General features: G+C 35.0%; 1 protein-coding gene across 1 annotated transcript in view; it reads right to left on the bottom strand.

The window, feature by feature from the left end:
* DOCK2 (dedicator of cytokinesis 2) overlaps positions 1-22,211 on the bottom strand; it is a gene marked incomplete at its 5' end in the record, with an annotated part of 189,235 nt that overhangs the window by 38,801 nt on the left and 128,223 nt on the right. The window contains 4 exons of the mRNA XM_084295002.1: positions 4,021-4,169; positions 6,737-6,795; positions 6,893-6,993; positions 14,934-15,012. Of these exons, the coding sequence (XP_084151128.1) occupies positions 4,021-4,169; positions 6,737-6,795; positions 6,893-6,993; positions 14,934-15,012 (388 nt within the window). The remainder of the gene's footprint in view (positions 1-4,020; positions 4,170-6,736; positions 6,796-6,892; positions 6,994-14,933; positions 15,013-22,211) is intronic.

Here is a 22,211-nt window from a genome sequence, read left to right as displayed (position 1 = left end):
AGGGAATCTTATTTATTCTTGAGAGGCCATAAAGAATTCTGGTTTGCTAGGAGAGCTAATATGTCATGATCCAGAACAATTCTTTGTTCTCTCTGTCATTTGGAGGTTTTGCTACTCTAATAGTAGCTCTTTTCTGTAATTAGAATCCAAATTAAAGATTGCCAGAGAAACAGTACATACCATACCAATACGAGAAAATAAAGAACTATCATTGAAATATAGCAGAGGTATAAAGAAACAGCGCAGAAAGAAAATTTGTTTGGCTGGTCCAGGCTGAAAAAGTAGTTTAAAGGGCTCAGAATTCATTTGGATGTGCTAGTGCCTATTTGTCTATTAGTATGGGTAATGCAGATACACAGCAGTTTGAGGACAAGGCAGTATTAACACAAAACATCCAATCCCGTCATTTTGTAGAGCTCATGTCTGTGGACTTACTGCAGTAATGCAGAAACCCGTGAATACAGTGCAAGTCAAGCACTGGTTAAAAATTATCCACCTTTAAATCTTTCCTAGTACTTATTCAGCAGGCAGGGTATTGATGACTGCTGTAAGAGGCAATAATTTCACAGATTCGGGACCTGAACAAAAACCTCTTTCTAAGCATTTTTCCTGCAGTTTCTCAACAAGCTGGAGTAAAGGAGAAGAAAAAAAAAAAAAAAAAAAAAAAAAAAAAAAAAAGCAGCTTGTTTCTTGAACCAAAATAAATAAAAAAGCTGGCAGAAATGTAGGAGAAAATTTTAATGAACCTGTGCCATAAAGGGATATTTCTCTTCTAACTTAAGCAGTGTGCCTACTTGTAACTGGTATTAACTAGGTTTTAAAACCACCTCTTATCTACCTTGTAGACCAAAGAAATTCCTGCAGCTTTGAACACACTTCCAAATCAACTACACAACATCTCCATTTTCTTTACATAGATCTATCTGAAGCACCAAGCCATCTAAACTTGGTTTCTGATAGTGGAATGATCTCACATCCATCTGAAATCCTTGCATGTAATAAAATATCAAGAAACGAGAATAGGAAATATGGGTATTTAAAGCAATTATAAAGCACACGTCAGAGGAGCTTGTTGAAAACACGTTCACTAATTTATTAACATTTCACAGATTTTATCTCAGAAAATTACATGATTTCAACATGCCATGTTGCTAAGAATAAACACTTATCCAATAAACCTATCAAAAAGTACATAAGCCCAAGTACACATCATTGGTCAATTGGTCAGCATTATTTGCTCTTTTCAACCAAGATCAGGAAGGAAAGTAATTACAGAATACTTACCCAGATGGCTTCAGCAATTGGTAGAAACCAAGGAAGGTATTAAAGTGAAAATACCAAACACAAACAGAATGATTTATTTGAACAGAAATATAAACACAGATGAATTAATCTTTCCTGAGCCAAGTTAAAATCCGTAACATAACTTGAATCCACATTTATTTCAATGATAATTTCATTTACTTCAAAAAGAGCAATTTCGCCCCCCTGCTTTTTTTTTTTTTTTTTTTTTTTTTTTTTAAGTAAGCTTCTTTTAGCTTCTAGCCTCAAATTATCAGTTAGATAGAATAGATGTAGTTTGCTTTATGATGTGCCTTGCTTTGGGAAGTCTTGATGAGCTGTACAACCTGGTCTATCAAGGAAAGATGGGTAAAAATAATTTGGAGGATGGAATTCTTTTAACATCATGTGTCCAACCAATAGGCAACTAACTTCCCTTTGTACATCTGATCTAATGACAGACAGTGCCTGGATGCCTACAATTAGATATTAATTTCTCCCTCCCTACATCTTTAAAAGTAAAACTGCAAGCTTAAATAATATATTAAATAAATTTGGGTGAACAGAAATTACAAAACCAAGAAGGATTGAGAAGAAAATGCCTTGGCATGCCATACGTCTACACATATACTTAATTTAATGAGAGAGAGAGAGAGAGGAAGAGAGAGACAGAAGGAGGGAGAGATGGAGGAGGGAGAGAGAGTAGTATGCCATTCTTGAGATAACCAGATGTGGAATTTTGCTTTCTCTGGGACTAATTATTTTCTGAAAAGAGTGAAAATAAATGAAACTACTGATAAGTTTAAATAACTTTATATCTTTACCTCATTTGTTGTGAACTTTTTGGAAAGAGTCTGATCAATAAACACACATATACTGTATACATAAAACAGGACACAGTCTCTTGAGCTAGTACCAACCTAACACATACATACACACAGAAAAGAGTGCTGCCACACACATCTCAGCACAGTACCACAACTAATGAAATCAATATTTTGGGGAAAGCTTATTAAATGATGTGGCAGATAGCAGACAAACTCTAGTTCCACTGCCAGTATAGACTACGAGTAAAGATGTCTGTGTTTTTTTCTCCTCTCTCTCATCAGCAGAAAAACTTCAACACAATTTTGTTTTAACTGAACTTCATCATACAGCAGAAATTTTAGAGAAATTGATCTTAACTACCTCATCAATATAGTGGAGAGAATAAATACCACAATTCTTGACCAACTAAATCTGAAACAGGTTATAATCCAATGACACTCCACAGTTAAATTATGAAATCATTTTAGTGTCATCTGATAAAACTATTCTTACACTACTAAAATGAATGCTCCTGTTCCTCAGCACTGAAGAATTATTTCTTGAAACTTATTTATATTAGCATTAGGAGCGATTTAAGTATCTAGCATCTGCTAGGCTCTTAAACTATTGTTCTTGCTAATCAGTCAGTTTGACTGATAAGTTTCCATGATTTTTGGTCTGTACAAACCTCTACATCCCTCCCAAGAGATGAAGTATAAGGCAAGAAGCAGTAAAATATTTTTGAGAAGTCAAATACAGAACTATTAGGACATGTATGGAACAGATGCAGAAATGCAAAGTAGTTTTTAATCTTGGCCCTGAATCAAAAGCTTTGCACTCTGGAATACAGACCAAAATGCAATTCCATCTGCTGGTTTGTTCCACACTTAACTGACACAGAAATGCCCCACATGATTTAGAGTATTAAACATTAGCTTGGTATAAGTGACATGTTTATATCTACTTTCCTACGAATGTCCAAAATTACGACTTTTTGTTTGTCGCTTACTGTTACACGGATTGTTCTGAATTCATTATTTGTGCAACTACAGAGCCTGAAGCTCCAAGTTAAAATTTACTGTGAAAGGCAGTGTGCAAACTCAGAAAAGAAAAAAAAAAAAAAGAAAAAAAAAAAAGAAATCCATGCCCAAAGAGTCTGCAGAGAATGGAAAAGTGAGCTAGGAGAGAAACTGACAGATGCTAACTGTCCAAATGCACATATTAAGCAGTGGAAAGAGATCTAGACCATGCTCCCAAGTGCCCTATTCCACCATCCTATTTCTTTTCTATCAAAAATATGCAGTATTTGTGATTTTAAAATACTTTTTAAATATTATTATTTTTTTTTTCCCCTAAAACTCCTTTAGAAAACATTTTTGGAATGTCAGATCTTCACAGGGGTTATTTTTCACAAAGTACGTATTTTAAAAAGTTTATTTGAAAATCTATTAATGTGCAATTCATTTAAAACTACTCACTGAAACTTCTGTCAAGACACTCCTTATTAAGAATTTAAAATTTTGTTTTGTAAAGATCTATGTTCCAAACAGGAATCATGAAAAATTTAAACGAGAAGGGACCCCTGGAAATCATTTAATTCTACCTATTATTTAACAACGGACTGACTTCAATGTAATGTCTTGCCACTCAGGACATTCTTCAGTAAAATTTTGAAATTTCTGATGAAGATTCTCTAAACTCTCTGGGCTCTTGTCTAGTGCCTTATTGTTGTCATTATGAAAGAAGTTTTTCTCAATTCCAACTAATCCACTTTAGAAAGCCTAAACTGGCTTGTGCAAGAGCTCTTTCTTTTGTTCTCAATATTTTGAATTTTACTTTTTCAAAACAGAGAAACCCACACAACAAATATTTGCCAGATATAAACTGACTACGTGACATTTAAAAATATATATATATTAAATTTGTAATTACCTTTTTGAATTCTCCTGTCCTTTGATATTCACACAGCATCATGTCAAAGAAAATTGGGATCGTGGCTTTTCGTAGTTCAACCTCTGGAATAAGTGTCATTTCCAGGATGGGTCCAACCATCCCCGGAATAAAGCAAATTTTATTCTGGCCTAAAATAAAATTACACATTAGATATTTGAGAGGAGAGGGAAAAAATGTTTAGGAAAAAAACATTTAAGGGCATGCAATCATTTAAAGCATTTTTTTTTTCAACTGCGTATGGTAATAACAGCCTCAGAACTTCAGAACTTCATCTGTACCCCTTTTCAAAAGATAAAAAAAAAAATTAATAAATATACCCTCATTCCAAGATGCCAGAATTCAATGCCAGAAATATAAACGTATGCCAGCTGAGTTGAGATTTTTTATGAACGTTTTGTTTTTTTACCGGTAAACATCCTCTTTTAAATTATTTGAGTAGAAAGTAATAATAATAATAATAATAATAAACTAGGAATCCTTCAAATTCTCTCAGCAAGAGAGCTTCGAATGGAATGCCACATAGTGTTAAAAAAAAAAAAGAAAAAAAAAAAAAGAGAGAGAGATGGATTAGACCACCATCAAAATCCAATGACCTGTCTCAGAATATCTGCCTGAAGCTTATAAGGAAATTAAAATATTCAAATATTCTCACAAAAAGATATGACTGGACTTATTCCATAAATAAAAGTAACCTAATTCTTCCCTCACATGGGTGCCATGATGTTGTAACTTTAAGCATAACTGAACAATGATGTCAATACTTAATAGTTTGCAACATTATTTTTTCTTCCAGTCATGTTGATAAAAACTATTACTAATCCTAGTACAATCAGTAATGTCAAGATAGAAAAAAATCTTATGACAACTGAATCACTTTAATAGGGTAAGTATATCTACCCTATAAGACCTATAATAACAGGTATTTTGAAAACCACAGAAATTCATGTATTATGTATCATGTATCCTTCATGTATTATGCATCATGTATCATTCCTTTACCTGTAAAAATAATCTCCAACAAAATCCTCTTATATGAGTAAAAAAAAAAAAAAAAAAAAAAAAAAAGCAGAAATCTTAAGCTAAATTATAGCAATATCCATTGCCTGACCAAGACTCAAAACCAAAAACCAAAAAAAGACCTTAGCACATGACTGTCTGGACAGGGAAAAAAAAATCTTTTGAAAGACTATGCTGCCATCAGCAACTGTTATTTCCTTTTCAGAGATCAAGAGTAACATCTCAAACATCACAACGACTTAAATGGACAAAGGAAGATCATCTGCCTCAAAGAACAAGACAATTTGTATCAATCTTGCTGTAAACCTCCAGCATGGTTTATACTCAAGACATTGTACTGCTTTTCAGATTGCAGACTCCTTTTTATTAAAGCTATAGAAAAAGCCTTTTTTTTTTTTTTCTTTTTAATATCCCCTTGTTTTGAAATAACATTTCTTTGCAACAAATATGGTGTATCAGGCAGACTGATATGTGTACTGCCCAATACTGTATTTATGAATAAAATAATAAATTATATGGAAAAGGAAAACATACAATGCACTACCCACACGAATGCCATATGCTGATTTCTTTATGAAATTAGCTGTATACATGCTCCAACCTGAAGAGCTGTCTATCCGTGGTAACACTGACACTACTAGACTGGACATTCCATTCTGGTATAAATTTCAGAATAATTTTTTACTCTCTAAAACAGTGTCTTCAAGAGATTTTTTCCTTAATGCATCTTGAATATTTCTTGTTAGCACTGCTGTTCTTAGCACAATCAATAACAAATTTATTGCAAGAAAACAGGAAGTTAAATCTCCCCTGCCTGCCTGAGAGAAGATAAAGTTCAAGTTCATCCTAAAAATCAGTCAGAAACAGCATCTTCAACTTCCTATGTAATATCTTCAACTGTTGTGTTATTACCCATTTGGTGGAAATCATAAACTGGATACTTCATCAGCCTAAACCTCTTGCCAAAAGAGAATTTCCTGTTTAATGGAAATCAGGATTATTATTATTATTATTATTATTTGCCTAACAACTGAAATGGATGAGCCCTCAATCAATGTGCATACAGAAAGATTACCAGGTAAAAACACAGTTCACCTGTATACAGTTATCTGCTTAGTGGGTCCTTAAGATCTATAAATTAAGTAACACAGTTTTTAACATCCCTCATATTCTGCTTATGGTACTTTGTTCAGGATAAATCATGCCTTCCCTTTCACATCCAGTCAACCGGTTTAAATCTTGCCTTGTATTCATGAAGGTGACCCTTTGATGGGATGTAACAAGAGCTCTAATTGTTTGACATTTTAATTTCAAAGAACTTACTATATATTCAGCAACCAAAAAAGACTTTTGCCATGACTACCTTTAAGATACACACACTTAACATGAATCAGGAGCAACCTACTCTGGGAAAAGTTATTTGGTTCTAAATTTCAGCAAAATAAAGTCCAACCATCTTTGAAATTTGAGAGAAGTTTGGGAGTTCTTGTAGTAATAAATAATAGATGATACTCAGACAGTATCTCGTGTCAGTACCAAGTTTAGTCACGAGAGTGAAAACATCTTACAGTGTCAAATTCCACAAATATTTACAAAAACATTTCACATCAGATATTTTTCAGCAAAACATGCAATATGTTACGCATTCGGTTGTAATTAAGTTCATTTGCCTACTCACCAAGTTTGTACCACATATCACGGATAGCAAAGCCAATTAAACGTCTCATATCTCCATATCTAGAAAAAAAAAAAAAAAAGTATCTTTACCATGATCTTTATCATCATATTAATAAAAAAAATAAAGACATATGATGAAGTATATATTTTTGCTTACTTGTTCTGGATTTTGTTGTATTTTGCATGAGAAAAGTTTTCTAGTTGCAGTGAATCTTGGGTAATAAAAGCCACAGCCAAATGAAAATAGTTGTTCCACAGCTGTAAATTAAATATAAGGAAATTATAATGGTTTTGAGCAAAGCCAAGCAATACTAAACTACGCATAATACTGAATAATTTATGAAACCAAATGATGCAAACAATTTGAGATTTTTATATTATGCAAAGTTGTACATCATTAGTATTATGCAATTAGCAGAAATGCAAGAAAGTTGAAATTTAATAACCACTACTACACATTTCCTCTTGATAGTACAGCAGCTGAATGAATACTGCTAAAATACATTTATATGAGATTCATTAGCTAACAACACTAAACCATGAACCACAGCAGAAGTGAAATACATTACAAGCAAGTGAATCTTAACAGCTCGGACCTAAGGGCACCCAATGTAATTACACTTTGTTTGACACCTACTTCAGAAAGTATCTACCCTCTTCTCTGTGCGCTCTAATTCAACAATAATGTGTGTGAAATTCAAGTATATTTTGTTAAGAGCTGTCTACATGAAACAAGGACAAAATACTGCCCTGAATAAATACTGTTAGTACTGCGTCATGTACTGAGAAAGTAAGCCTGTATTTCCATTGCAGAGCCTTTCATTTCTGAAGGCATATTACTTGTTCTCCAGGCAATCAAAATAAAATACTTCTCTCATATGCTAGAGGTGGGAGGGAAAAAAGAAACTGCAGTAGGAAAAACAAATTCAAGGAAGTAAATAATGCTCTAAGAAGCTTCTAAATAGTCAACAATAGTTCTAGATACTAAATACTAATAGATCTAAATACTTCATTTACTTAAAGGTAAAAAGATATTTGCAACTAAAAATATGTGTAATAGGTATCAGGGAGAAAGTAGAAAGAAAACAGTAAGTGCAATCAACAGCAATTTGAAGGATGGAAAAAAAAAAAAAAGAAAAAGAAAAAAAGAAAAAAAAGCCATAACTAAGAGCTTTTAAATGATTTTAAATGGTGAGATACAATCCTATGTTGGGAATCCACATTAGATACTCTAGGAATCTAATGTTTCATCAAAAACTTATGTGACCTTTGCCCTTTATTGCCTGGAAAACCCTCCTGTGCACAAGTAACCATATAGAATAGATACCAGCACACAAAACCACAAATCTTTCCTAAAATAAGTAAAACTTGAAAATATCCTCTCTGTAACATCAAAAAGATCATGTGTTACATTTATTCCTGGGAAGCCCACCTAAAGCTCTACTTAACAGACTTGTTTATCCAAAAGTCTTTAGCTGTTTCTGTCTGTACATATTTGCAGTTCAGAAGACTTGGTATAGATGAGCAGATTCAAATGGCATTTGATTGGAGACATTTATACAATTCAAAGATGGTCTGAATTCATCCACACCAATCACAGCCTTATTAAAAATTACATTTGAATATTAGCACTAGGTAAAGCTGTAGATCTTTCCCCATTAATAAAAACATTTACATTATGTTCATGTCTAATGTTTGACAGTACACTAACATGCTAATTCAGAGCATTTTCCCCAGGAAAAACATTATTTATGCTCTTAAAAGCCTCTACATCCCCTTATCAAAGTTATTGAAGACTAATTTGATCAATTTAGAGTCTGTCAGTTGTATTTATCAATATATAGGGAATACAGTTTGCATGTGTTAATTACACCTGTAAAATGAACATTTCTCCAATCACTCCTGTTTATGGGCAGAAAAACAATGTCTTATCACTGCATTTATTCACATAATAATTCCAAGTTCAATGCTACCTTTGTTAGAAATACACCCTAAAGACACAATATCCTTATTTATAAAATACTTTTAATTTTTTTCACAGAATACTCTGATGACTGAAAAAAAAATGCAGCGTTCTGAATTACAACAGTGTAACTTGCAAACTTTTGAATACCAAAACTAACATAAAAACCCAGCGGGGCAAGGTAATCTTTGAATAATAAAAAGTGGATAGGTGAAAAATGCAAAATGTTTATCTATGATACAAGTTTTGATTTCTCTTAAGCCCACAATAACATTCCAAGATGTTTTGCATTTGAGTATCAAGTTATCTAGCACATGATAGGGCTGAAATAAAGTAGGACAGTGACACAAAACGAGGATCAGAACTCTCTTGCTGAGCATGAATGCTCACACTTTGCTGCTTGTCGACATGAGCTCCAGTGATGAGCTGTTGGCTTGGGGACAGAGCCCTCAGAGACCAAGCTAGAGCTGAGAAGTGACCCTTTCCTATAATTAGTCAGCAGTTATTCACTACAATTCATACTGAGATGCAGTGTCTGACTGGAACAGTACAGAACAATGTGGGTATTTCACCACAAAGGGGACCAGAGCAGGGCCTTTGTTTGAGATAAACAGCTCTGTCAGATGAGTGGGTCAACTGACTGTATCCCAGTTGACTGGATGAACTGGTGGTATAAATGTTTCACCCCAAGTTAATTACAAAAGAGTGAATATCTCTGAGATATTTCTGAGATAGCCAGACAAGCATGGAGGGAATGCATATGTGGCTCAGCTCAACATAGAATATAAAAACTAAGCAATTAACAAAATATTTTTGAAAATAGCAGAAGTTTTGAGCTTCCATCAACCCACTTAATCCTTCCCAGAGACCAGGGACAACCAGCTTCATGACTGTGAGCATATTACAGAGATTGGTAACAGGAATCACATTGGTATTGTAACTGAACAGTGTATTGCAATTGTTAAAATTTACAAAGTCTAAGTTACACTTTTGTTGTGTTTTCTGTAAGACTCTGCTAAGTCAGAAACCTCATGTAACATAAGCTATCTTCATCTAAGTAAATTTGATATTCAACATTACAACCCACATGTGTGGAGCATCTAAAAGAACCTGGTTACAGAGTATCGGACTCTGACAATGACTTTATTAGCTTTACATAAGAAATCAATTTCCTTTGTAGGCTAACTCCCCATAAGCATGCAGCCAATGGCTTTGCATTGAAGAATATTAGTATGCAATACATTACCCAAGAGTTATTACACAGGTTAAAATGAGTGTTTACATCAATCATACAATCCTCTAATGCACTGAAATATGCATTCTAAAATAATAAAGCACAGAAAGAATAGATACTAATACTAATTTTATTTATGATTGAGCCTAATTTACAAGTAACTCCCTAAGAAATCACACCCAATCTTCATGGCACTCCTCTTTGTGGCAGCATGTTTAGTAAATACATAGAAGAAAAGGCAGGTCTGCACAACCAACTTGCCTAGAGTCACATAAAAGAATTTCAAAAGGTCTTTCAAGCATTGGTTTGCTTTCTGTATTGTATCTATTATTTCCAAGGAAAAGAGACACTTGGTAATAAAGCTACTAGACATTTTTCATATCTGATTTCTTAGGTGATTTGCAATTCTCTCTCTCTCAAAAACTGTTCAGCATTTTACTTCTTCAGTACCAATAATTTATTTTCACCAAGCTGGCCAGACATTTGCAAAATCTGACTAAATCCTTATCCACACTTTTAAAACAGTGCTTCAGTGACTGTGTAATAAAAATCAAAACTGCAATACTGAGAGCACATGCAGATAGTGAAGAGGGAAAAGAGAAAATATAAACAATTTGTAAACTCACAGATAAGACTTTTAATTAACACAAAATGCAACAAAGAAATCAAAGAAGACACTGAACACCATTAAGACAGACCATCATGGTTTTAGGAAGAATGTCTAAACTTAGACTTGCTTTACTAATTTACTTTTTTTTTTTTTTTTTTTTTTTTTTGAATTTTCCTTGTGTGCCATCAATACGTCTCCTTACTATATTCATCCTGAATAAAATAGCTTAAACTATTACACTTTCTGTACTTGCAAACCTTCGGTGGTATGGTTTACCCTTCAGTGAATTTATTCTCATTGTAAATACAGAACACATCTGGAAGGAAACCTGACAGGTCACTTAATCCAGATTATGCCCAAAGTAAAATCAGCTAAATCCCTTCAGGCAGATGTCTGATGAGTCAGTTTTTTAGAATGTTTAAGTGAGAAACATTTCACAGACTTCCAGGATAGTCTGATTCAATACTCACAGTCATGGCACCAAGCCTGCCAGATTTCAAAAAGGATTTGGACCATGCTCTCAGACATATGGCTTCATTTTTAGGTAGTCCTGTATCAAGCCAAGAGTTGGACTTGATGATAATTGTTAGGCCCTTCCAACTCAGAATATTCTATGATTCTTTGTGTTTAACTTAAATCCAACAACGTATTTCAAATACAGAGACAAGAAGAGGATATAAACTGCTAAATATGGAAGTTTTTTTTTTTACCTATTCCAGCAACTCCTATTAAACTTCAGATTTGCATGCATTGTCTATATTTTCCAGTTTAATTTCAGTACTGAGTAATGCCCATTAATGTATGATGCAAGATTCCTACCTTGTTTATACATGTACAGTATGCATTTATGAACTTAGAGTACCATGACAATTGCAAGCCTTCTTCCGTCTTTGCTTCATGGTCTATTTTTGGTCAAACACAATAGCAATACACTCTCTTCTCCCCAATAAAATTGTTTCTTCTGCAACTCTCAATTTTCTATTTCAACACAACTGTAAATATTCTGTACCAAATGCCTCTTAGTTATTCCTGTCTTTATTGTACTAGGTTATGTTGATTATTACATTGAACAACACCTGCAATTTCTAAATCTGATTTGATTTCCAAGAGTGCCTGAAGCAGATCTGAATACATCTAGAATATAAAGTCTGCATGCAGCACTCAAAAAACAACAACTTCCCACCCTCACCCCCCAAAACAAACAAACAAACAAACAAAAACCAAAACACTAAAACAAACAAACAAACGACTTACTTGCCCTACAGGCATATACATTCAGACATCATGCAACTTCTTTTAAGTTACCTGTAAGAATCTTTTATAATGACTCTCAAACCAAACAACAGCTATGGCACTTCCTGGCTGACCACTGCCAGTGACAGTCACAATATTCAGACCTATTGTAGATAACTAAGCACTGGAATTTTAAAAAGGGCTTTTCACATAAATGGACTCCATGTGCTCAGTTTATTACAGGCTAAGGCAGAAAATTTATGTAGAATGGCACATCACTGCTGTGCTGTGCAGCTCTGGTATTTGTCTCTGAGGTAAGTAACAGCTTCATCACTGAACCTATGGCTTTAAGTTTGTGAACAGTTTTAAAGATTGCAGCCACATCCTTTTACAGGTCCTAAATGATACCTCTTCTTCACTGTCTGCCTGAATCACATTGTGAGTAAAAAAGCAATTCTGCTTTGGAAGCAGGAAAAAGGCCAGGAACCTTTTATCCTCCATTTAACAACCTTCAACAGACTAGCACAAAATTCTGCATTGCTTTTGCTCTAGATGTATTATTTTTTATTTGCTCAATTACTTCGCAGTCTACTTGTTTTGTTTGGCTGGGTCGTCTGCTACACAGTCACGTAACCACTCTGCCAAGTGAGAAATGCTCAGATCTACTTCACTGTGCTTTAAATGGCTTTCTTTTAATTACTTTTAATTAGGGTTTTTCTATAATTGTTTGTTAATAACTATTTGTTAATAACCATGCATAAGAAAACATGATCCTAAAACAGTATAAATCATTTGCTCATTTACAAAGAATTCATTCTTTGTAATATAATTTAACATAATTTTTCAACTTTGCCAGTATGCAACTCCAACATTTTCACCATGCTGACATACACTATTCCTATAGAATATAGTATATATTGCTCAATATATATTATAGTATATAATTATATTATATATATAGTATAGTATAGTATATATATTGTTCTATATAGAGAAATTCCAAACTGGTTAGAAGTTTTGAATCTTTGAATCTTTCTGATACCAAGCTTCCATCAACTGCCAATTTTTGCCTACTGATACTTTCAATGCATTGTAATATTTATAACGCAAGAGTTTGAACTGAATACTAAAAAGCAATATGCTGGCATTTGTTTCTATCTGCAGACTTTTGGCAATAAATACATTCCGTATGAAATGTAAATGTATTGTTTACTTTCATTAAAGTAAGTATTTATTTAAAAACCCTAAATTTCTTTTGAATACAGACACCTTAAAGACATCCCAAAGACTTGCTCTCCTATGCAGGAAAAGCATCTCAAACTTTGACTTGATTTTCTCATCACTGTTCTGTATCCAGAAAACCCATCAATGAGATAATGGTTAAATAAAAATGAAATTAAGCTTGATTTAGAATTTTCTTTTGCAAAACAGCAGTTAAAACAAAACCTACATTATACTAGACTCTTGGTACCTTAACAGGTAAAATAAAAATATGCAAGTACCACAGCAGCTACACAAAGAAGGATAGCTGGTTTGTTTTGAACTAAAAATACTTGAAAACAACAGTTGAAAGGCAAATATTAAATCTAAAAATAGTAACAGCCTTAGAGAGAAACTGTGAAGGAAACTATTTAATAAACAATGGAAGGAACCCATTTACCTGGAGTTAATGCTCATGCTTGCTTATGAACTTCATTAAACAAATTATATCTGTTTTTTTGTTCTCATTTCCTAGTAATGATTAAAAGTTTTCTTGAACTATATAGCTCAAGACAAAATTGATCCTCAGAAAATGAAGAAGATCGACTAAAGGATCTCTCAGGTTTCTCAATTCAAATATATATATATATATATATATATTTTTTTTTTTTTTTTGCTTTAAGTGCTTTTCTGTACTCAAGTCTACACAGTCTGAGTAGTAGCAAAACTCTTATCTATGTATAGATTTTTTCAAACCATGTAAACATGAAAAACAATAGCAATATTTAAGACATTAAATTTTGAGCTATGATCTGAATAAGTACAGATAACTGTGGGTGTCCAAATTTAGATTTTTAATTAAGAAAAGATTAGACAATATATTTTGCATTGTTCTGGCATTTTCAGTCCAACAGCAGCTTTTTAAAAAAGGTGTATTTAGGGTGCTGTTATAGATAGGGTGTCTTCAGAACTTTTATTCATGAAGAAAAAATAAATATCTGCTTGACTTCCACTTTTAAGTCTCTTGTGAAAACTACAATTCTTTAATGGCATTATTCATTTACCATAATGTTGTTCAGGTTACTCAAAGCCTTCAGATATTTGACAAGCCATGAGTAAAAGCACAAGCATTAATATATTCCCTTGAACTACAAGGTTCAGTGTTTAACTCCTATGTCCCTGGTTATGTTTGATAACATTCTGGAAAGTGCAGAAACACCACAGGAAGTTTATCTTAAATAAAAGTTCCAAGGTTAGACTGTTGCTTTAAAATTTTAAACAGGTATTGAGTGCCTTGGTAAAATTTTTACATATACACAATCTTTACAGTAGCTAGCATGGTTCTGGTAGCCATACTTATGTCCACCAAATACATTTTATTTGTTTTGTCGTGCATGGCAAAGTAGATATGTTAAAAAGAATGACAGTTAGCACACTAACAAAAGCCCATATTTAAATTATTTTTGAAAGCAATTGCTCAAAAAACAAGCAAGTAAAAAGTGAAGGAGAAAAATAAAGAAAGAAATATCAGGCAAGATAAAAATTAAAAATAAATTCTAACTGGCAAATAATCTAAGCATCAAACAAATTTCAACTCATTCTACCCTATGTACATATATGTGATATTGTAAAAGTTATATGCATTACATCTCAAAGGCTGCCTTTCTGAACACACTTTCCCCCCCCAAAAAAAAAAGGGGATAAAGGGGTGGAAAAGGGAAGGGGTTGTCTGCTTGCCTATTTTAAGTGAATTACAGTGCAAAATTCCTCAGTTTTGTCCCTTATCATGAACAACTGAAGTCAAATTTTCACATCATATCAAAGATAGTCTGATCCCACAGAACTCAAATTAATAGTATTTTTACTACCAACAAAATATCAGAAGGGCTCTGAGAGACCAGAATGACAGACTAGAATATATGTGCTACTTCTACTCAGCTAAAAACCTTAATACTTACTTGGACTTCAAAATTCATATTCTCCAGAAATTTTTGGTTCATCGTCTCTGCAAATTTGTTGATGGCTCTCAAGAACACCCTGAAGAAAAAAAAAAAAAAAAAGAAAAAAGACACAGATCAATAAATATATTCTTTGGAATTCTACTCTAATCTTGTGTAGAATTCTGATTGATGAAAACACTTTTAAACACTGAAGACACTAAAGAATCCAGGTTCACACATACATGAACACAACAGGTTCATTCTGTATGTGACATGTTACTTATGTATCACCAATTTTAAGCATAGCTGTCAAAAAGTTTATTGATTTTTCCTGAAAAATTCAGACATCTTTTCTTTCCTCTGCTGCATAAAACATTATATTCTTGAAAAAATATATTGTGTTTTCAGACACAATTTTACCTTCTGTGTGAAAGAGCAGTTCATTTACAAGATGTTATTGCATTATCCTCATAGGTTTGACAGCTGAAAGAGCTCCTGCACTCATTAGTTAGGAGCTGCCACTGCATTTCCCCAGTTAAAAGAAAACTTTTTAGTTTTCTCATAGGTGACTGGAGATGAAGATGACACCTCTGTCCATCTTCCTCCTCAGGTGGATTATAAAACCACATTCAAAGCTGAGTTGATACATAGTATTCTCCAAGTAGAAGAGTGTAAATGTGATGCCTCTAGCTTGAAAAGCAACAACTATTTGTACTTATTATTAAAGCAGCAAGATTAAATTACATTTGTACAGCAGATTTCTTTGTTTAACTTTCCAGCACAATGTATTTGTAAAATAAAGATCAAGTGTATTGCTGTAAATTTATAAAGTGTAATAAATAGTTTCATTCAACTTAGAATTTGAAAAGCAAATCATCCTATTCCCTCTACTTCAAAGCTAAAATTATTAGTTTTAAGTTGAAATATTTTTGTTGCAAACACTGTGGGGACAAATGTACTGCAGCCTGAAAGTCCTGAACACAAGGGAAAAACAATCCTACTCAAGCACAGTCACTCACTATCAACTAGCTATTACCAATCAGGAAAAAGATCTAATAGTTGTAAAAAGCAGGTCCACCAAAACAAAACAAAACAAAACAAACAAACAAACAAACAAACAAAAATAAAAATAACTGTTTAATGGCATCAGGAAAAAAACAAACAAACACACAAAAAAACCAAACAATAAATTAATTTGAATTAGTAGCAAATGTTAAGAGAACACAGGGTATCCATATGTTACTGTCAAAGGAAAGTTGCATCCTAGTGTTGGATACTGTGTGCTGTTCTAGGCTCTCATCAAAAGGATAAAGAAATACCAGAGAGAGAGAGAGTAGAAAAGCAAACAAATGTGACAAAAATGATTACATGATTACATTTAATGGACTGTGGCTAATACTTGGTTTCTTCAGTCAAGGGACACAATATGACTACAGAGGGTTATGGTAGAACCTATAAAATTTGAAGTACCACAGAAACAACAGAGACCTACTGTTTGCTGTTTTTCATGCAAGAAGCGCACAACACTGAGCAAAATCATGGTGTATATTCAAAATAAGAAATAAGCTGTGAAAATCATTTCTACAGGATGCTGTGAATACCTGTATTTTATATCAGCTATTAGATGCATCAAAGACAAAAATCAGAGGAGGACTACTAAATGTCATCAGTCACTGGAGGCTGGGAGAACACAGAAATCAGTGTTACTTTACTCCCAGATCTGTTATACTGTTCCTAGGAATCTTTAACAAACCACTGTCAGAAAAAAAATACCAGGTGAAATGGATGTAGGTCTTATCACTAAAAAATAAAAAAATAAAAAAAAATAAATAAACTGTAAGGGCTAAAGCCTTCTGTCTATCCATCTAACATTACTCTGTAACATTGATGTGATCAAGGAAATGAAATAGTTTGTACACAGTGCTGTGTCTTCCTATTTCCTCTGATTTCTTTCTTATTTCATGTGATCAGATAGACAGTATAATTTGAACTACTACAGTAAGTGTGCCACTGGAAGGTACTGCATTTCTAAGGGTGCTGTGTTTCTCTGCCTCATTATTGCACGCTTTTGGATGAACTTGTGTCCAATGGTCTAGGAAGCAATTTGATCTAATCTTCACTAGCGCTAGTTCAGCTAATTTTGCCAGTTGAATTAAGGGTCTGATCTGTGAAATGCTGAGTGTCATCAAATCACTTCAAGAGACCTCATTTTGCTCAACACTGTTCTTCCAGGCTATCACCACTCTCTATAAACAACCTCTACATGCTCATGGAACTGCCCTGTCTATCCACCACAATTTCAGCTTATGTTGGTCTGAATAGGCTATCGTACTTCGCTTTTGGCCTCTTCTGTGGCTTAGTCTTATTCTGGGAAATGAGATTTCCTCAGCACGCTGCCCCCCACTACCCACAACAAACTCAACATATTCTTTGCTAATGCTTTACTCTCATGGGTACCTTTATCTCTACAGAACTGCCTGATACTTGATAAAAAGAGTTTAAGATTTTGCTTAAAAAGGAATTCTAAAAAAAATGGTCCACACACACAACAAAAAAATAAATACATGGTTAGACAGAACACAGACATAGTATCCTGGTCTTCCAGCATAAACAGAACAGTAGAGGTACTATTCCAAGTAGAAAATTTGGGTCAAGGCCCTTTTAGTGTCACATCTTTTCTCTAGAACTATATTGCTCTAGCTTCTCCTTTGATTTACAAAGTAAATTATTGCCAACTCACATAATCAAGTTCTTAAGCTGCAACTGCTCACAGTTTTCCCTTCACTCAAAGTTTTCTGTTGGGGTAGAAGGGAGTGTCCTCAGTCTTTGTGATTATTTTTCCCTTTCCCATCTTCTGTTTTTTTCACATCTTAACCCACCACCTAAATATCCTGTTTGGGCAGAACCTAGTATGGTGCTGATAATATGCCTTACAATTAAAAAAAAAAAAAGACTTTGAAGTACTTTGCCTTTTAGCACAGAAATACAGTGCAAAACAGAGTAGAAATAATCATAATGACCCAAATGTGCATGAACTATACTGGTGTGAGTCTGCTTCATAATATGGATGTATTTTGTGTGTACCATATTTTAAAATTTTTGTGAAGAGCTTGCGGTTTAATGTTTGCCATACATAAAAAGCCCCAAGGACACTTTACAAAAAGTATAAGAATGTATTTAATGTCCAGAAAAAATTACTGAGCATATTAAAAATATTGATAGAGTTCTATACAATATAATCCTATGTATGCTATTTTGTGTGAATATCTCTTTCTTTCTCACAGATATCTTTTATCTGATATACTAGAATGACACATTTTCAAAAAGCATGCAATACTTCCATGCTGTCAAGTTCCAAATATTTTCATGCTTTTGTATTTTGCCTGGAGGATGAGTCTATTTCTGTCATTGTAAGGCAGTAGGTTTGAATTCTATTCCTGGCTCCTGCCGATGCCATGCTGTACCTACCTCAGTGACTTAATACATATATGCTTCAGTTTCCCCCTTCAGAAGAAGGGCATATTAATTGACTAGCCACAAGTGTGAAGTGAAACAGGTTCACTTCACATAAACACTGAGATTTTGATGAAAATGCAAAGTATAATTTTAATGAATATTGAAAAAAAATATTCCTCTTTAAAGAACTAAACATTGCTCCAAGAGGAGAAAGATAACTCATTTGATTGGAGAAATCATTCTCATTACATGATTATTCATAATGTTAGTCACATATTATAACTGACATAACAGAGAAGATACAGATAGAAAAAGATCATAAAAAGACTGGACCCTGGAACAGCTCAGGAAAATGTAGCACATACTATCCAACTTCAGAATAAATTATCTTGAAAAATGACTGAAAGTAATTATCTTGTCACAGTGCAACATAACTTACAGAATCACAGAATCATCTAGGTTGGAAGGGACCTCCAAGATCACCTAGTCCAACCTCTGACCTAACACTAACAAGTCCTCCACTAAACCATATCCCTAAGCTCTACATCTAAATGTCTTTTAAAGACCTCCAGGGATGGTGATTCAACCACTTCCCTGGGCAGCCTATTACAATGCCTAACAACCCTTTTGGTAAAGAAGTTCTTCCTAGTATCCAACCTAAACCTCCCCTGGTGCAACTTTAGCCCATTCCCCCTTGTCCTGTCACCAGCCACGTGGGAGAACAGACCAACCCCCACCTCGCTACAGCCTCCTTTAAGGTACCTGTAGAGAGCGATAAGGTCGCCCCTGAGCCTCCTCTTCTCCAGGCTGAACAAGCCCAGCTCCCTCAGCCGCTCCTCGTAGGACTTGTTCTCCAGGCCCCTCACCAGCTTCGTCGCCCTTCTCTGGACTCGCTCGAGCACCTCCATGTCCTTCTTGTAGCGAGGGGCCCAAAACTGAACACAGTACTCGAGGTGCGGCCTCACCAGAGCCGAGTACAGGGGGACAATCACTTCCCTAGCCCTGCTGGTCACACTGTTCCTGATACAAGCCAGGATGCTGTTGGCCTTCTTGGCCACCTGAGCACACTGCTGGCTCATATTCAGCCGACTACCAACCATCACTCCCAGGTCCTTCTCCGCCAGGCAGCTTTCCAACCACTCCTCTCCCAGCCTGTAGCTCTGCTTGGGGTTGTTGTGCCCCAGGTGCAGGACCCAGCACTTGGCCTTGTTGAACTTCATGCAGTTGACCTCAGCCCATCGGTGCAGCCTATCCAGATCCTCCTGCAGAGCCCTCCTGCCCTCGAGCAGATCGACACACGCACCTAACTTGGTGTCATCTGCAAACTTACTGAGGGTGCACTCAATCCCCTCATCCAGATCATCAATAAAGATGTTAAAGAAAACTGGCCCTAGTATTGAGCCCTGGGGGACTCCACTAGTGACCGGCCTCCAACTGGATTTAACTCCATTCACCACGACTCTTTGGGCCTGGTTACCCAGCTAGTTTCTAACCCAACGAAGCGTACACCAGTCCAAGCCAAGAGCATCCAGTTTCTTGAGGAGACTGCTGTGGGAAACGGTGTCAAAAGCCTTACTGAAGTCAAGGTAGACCACATCCACAGCCTTTCCCTCATCCACCAAGCACGTCACTTTGTCCTAGAAGATCAGGTTTGTCAAGCAGGACCTGCCTTTCATAAACCCATGCTGACTGGGCCTGACCACCTGCTTGCCTGCAAGTGCCACGTGATAACACTCAAGATGACCTGCTCCATGAGCTTTCCTGTCACTGAGGTCAAACTAACAGGCCTATAGTTTCCCAGGTCTACCTTCCAGCCCTTCTTGTAGATGGGCATCACGTTTGCTAGCCACCAGTTGACTGGGACCTCCTCTGACAGCCAGGACTGCTGATAAATTATGCAAAGTGTCTTGGCCAGTTCTTCCAACAGTTCTCTCAACACCCTCGGGTGGATGCCATCCGGCCCCATCGACTTGTGTACATCTGAGTGCTGTAGCAGGTTGCCAACAGTTTCCTCGTGGATTGTGAGGGCCACAATCTGCTCCCCATCCCTTTCCTTCCATAGTAGATCCTTCCTTGGAATGTGGAGAGATCTGCTCAGTTCTGCTTTCCAACTTTAGACTGATTAAAGGACAGGATTTTGGTTTCTCATACATGTAATTCAATTAGATGTTTTTTGTTATTAAACTTCTCTTGTTCACATTTGCCACTAACTTTAATCACTACAAGGGGCTATAAATATATTATTTCAAGTGTTCAATTATGAGAGATCTCTACGGTTACCTGAGTAATATGGAATTCATTTTCTCATTGATTGAAGCAATTTTGATCTAAAATAATTAAAATTCCTTTACCCACAGTCATTTCAATTATAATTTCTGAGTTTATAAGTATTTGTTATTCTAGTTTACCAGCCTCTTAGGCCTGGAGATTTATGGACGATCTTCAAGGCCAAAGTCTCTGCTCTTAATTTAAATATACAAAGGCAAGGCTTTGGCTTAGAAGAGCAAAAGGATCATCATGGTTCAGCTGCTGCTATGTCCTGTACCCTTCTCAGTGTCCTACTGCTTCTACTTTTATTTATTTTACTGGCAGATAAATTGATTTCAAATTCTGACAAGCACTATAAGAAGTCTTCATATTAAAGCCCAAAGAATAGAATCCTACACCACTGGATGTATATTCTAAATATGGCTCAAATAGCACTGTAAAATATACTAACAATCTAAGACCAAAAAAGCTGAAAATGTATGTCATGTTAAGACAAAGATTTTATTTCCAATTTTTTTCCAGACAAATTTAAATAGAGGGAGTGAAATAGAGAAAAGATGTAGTCATAAGCAGTCATGTAGTCATGATGCTAATCAAAGTAGGGTTCCTAGGTTATTCCTTAGAAGTGACTATTTAATAGTAACATAGGTCTGCACATTGTCTCTGCTTTTGAAGTGCAAATAGGGGATAAACCTAAAAAATAGATCTGGAACTCCAAGTTATTTATAGCAAACAAGTTAGAACTAGTGCATCAGCTCCTTATAGCATAAATCAAAGAGATGATTACAGTTAAAAAATAATAATAATAAAAAAGTGAACTTTAGCAGACTTTATGCATGAAGGTAAAGCCAAAGGAAACTGCATTAAGAAATTATTTTTAAGTAATGGCTCTCCACTGCAATCTATCAACTTAAATAGGCATTGCTGTTCTTCAGTGGCTTTGCCAAAGACATCTTTCTCTGCATCTAGTTTCAGAACACTGTGGCCAAGATAATTACAAACAGTAGTCTAATATCCCTTTGTATTTAAAACCATGAATAGCCATGTAAATAAACGAGCTTGGTGTTGCAAAAAGGCTGAGCACTCAGTAGACTCAGCACTCCTCTTCTGCTCACAGTTCAAACAATGTTCTTCACTTAGCTCTGCACATACAATTTTCTGAGTAGCCAAACTAAATAAAAGAAATAAAATTCTGGGCCCACAAAATTTTATGAAAGACCAAAACCATGAGTGCACCATCCCTCTGACTCTCATACATGAATCCTTCCTAAATCAATAGTCTAAGAGCAGTGAGAGTGACTTGAGAGTCTTCTCAAGTTCACACAATACAGCATAAAATTTGGAAGTTCATGGTTTCAACTTTGAGATAAGTAATCCAGATACTGAGGTGAAGACTGAATTCAGTCATCTAGTTATCTATGAACCCAAACCCATGTTCACTACGTCTTCTAAAGGTATGAAGGTATGACTACACTGCAATGATATCTGCAAAGATGTAATCGAATATGGACTTTTACTGGATAATTGGAAAAAAAAAAAAAAAAAAAAAAAAAAAGCTTGAAAAGAACATTA

Source organism: Netta rufina (assembly GCF_964035555.1).
Source record: "Netta rufina genome assembly, chromosome: 14".
NCBI lineage: Eukaryota > Metazoa > Chordata > Aves > Anseriformes > Anatidae > Netta > Netta rufina.
Note: the sequence above shows the minus strand (reverse complement) of the source record. Positions and strands in the feature narration are given on the sequence as shown.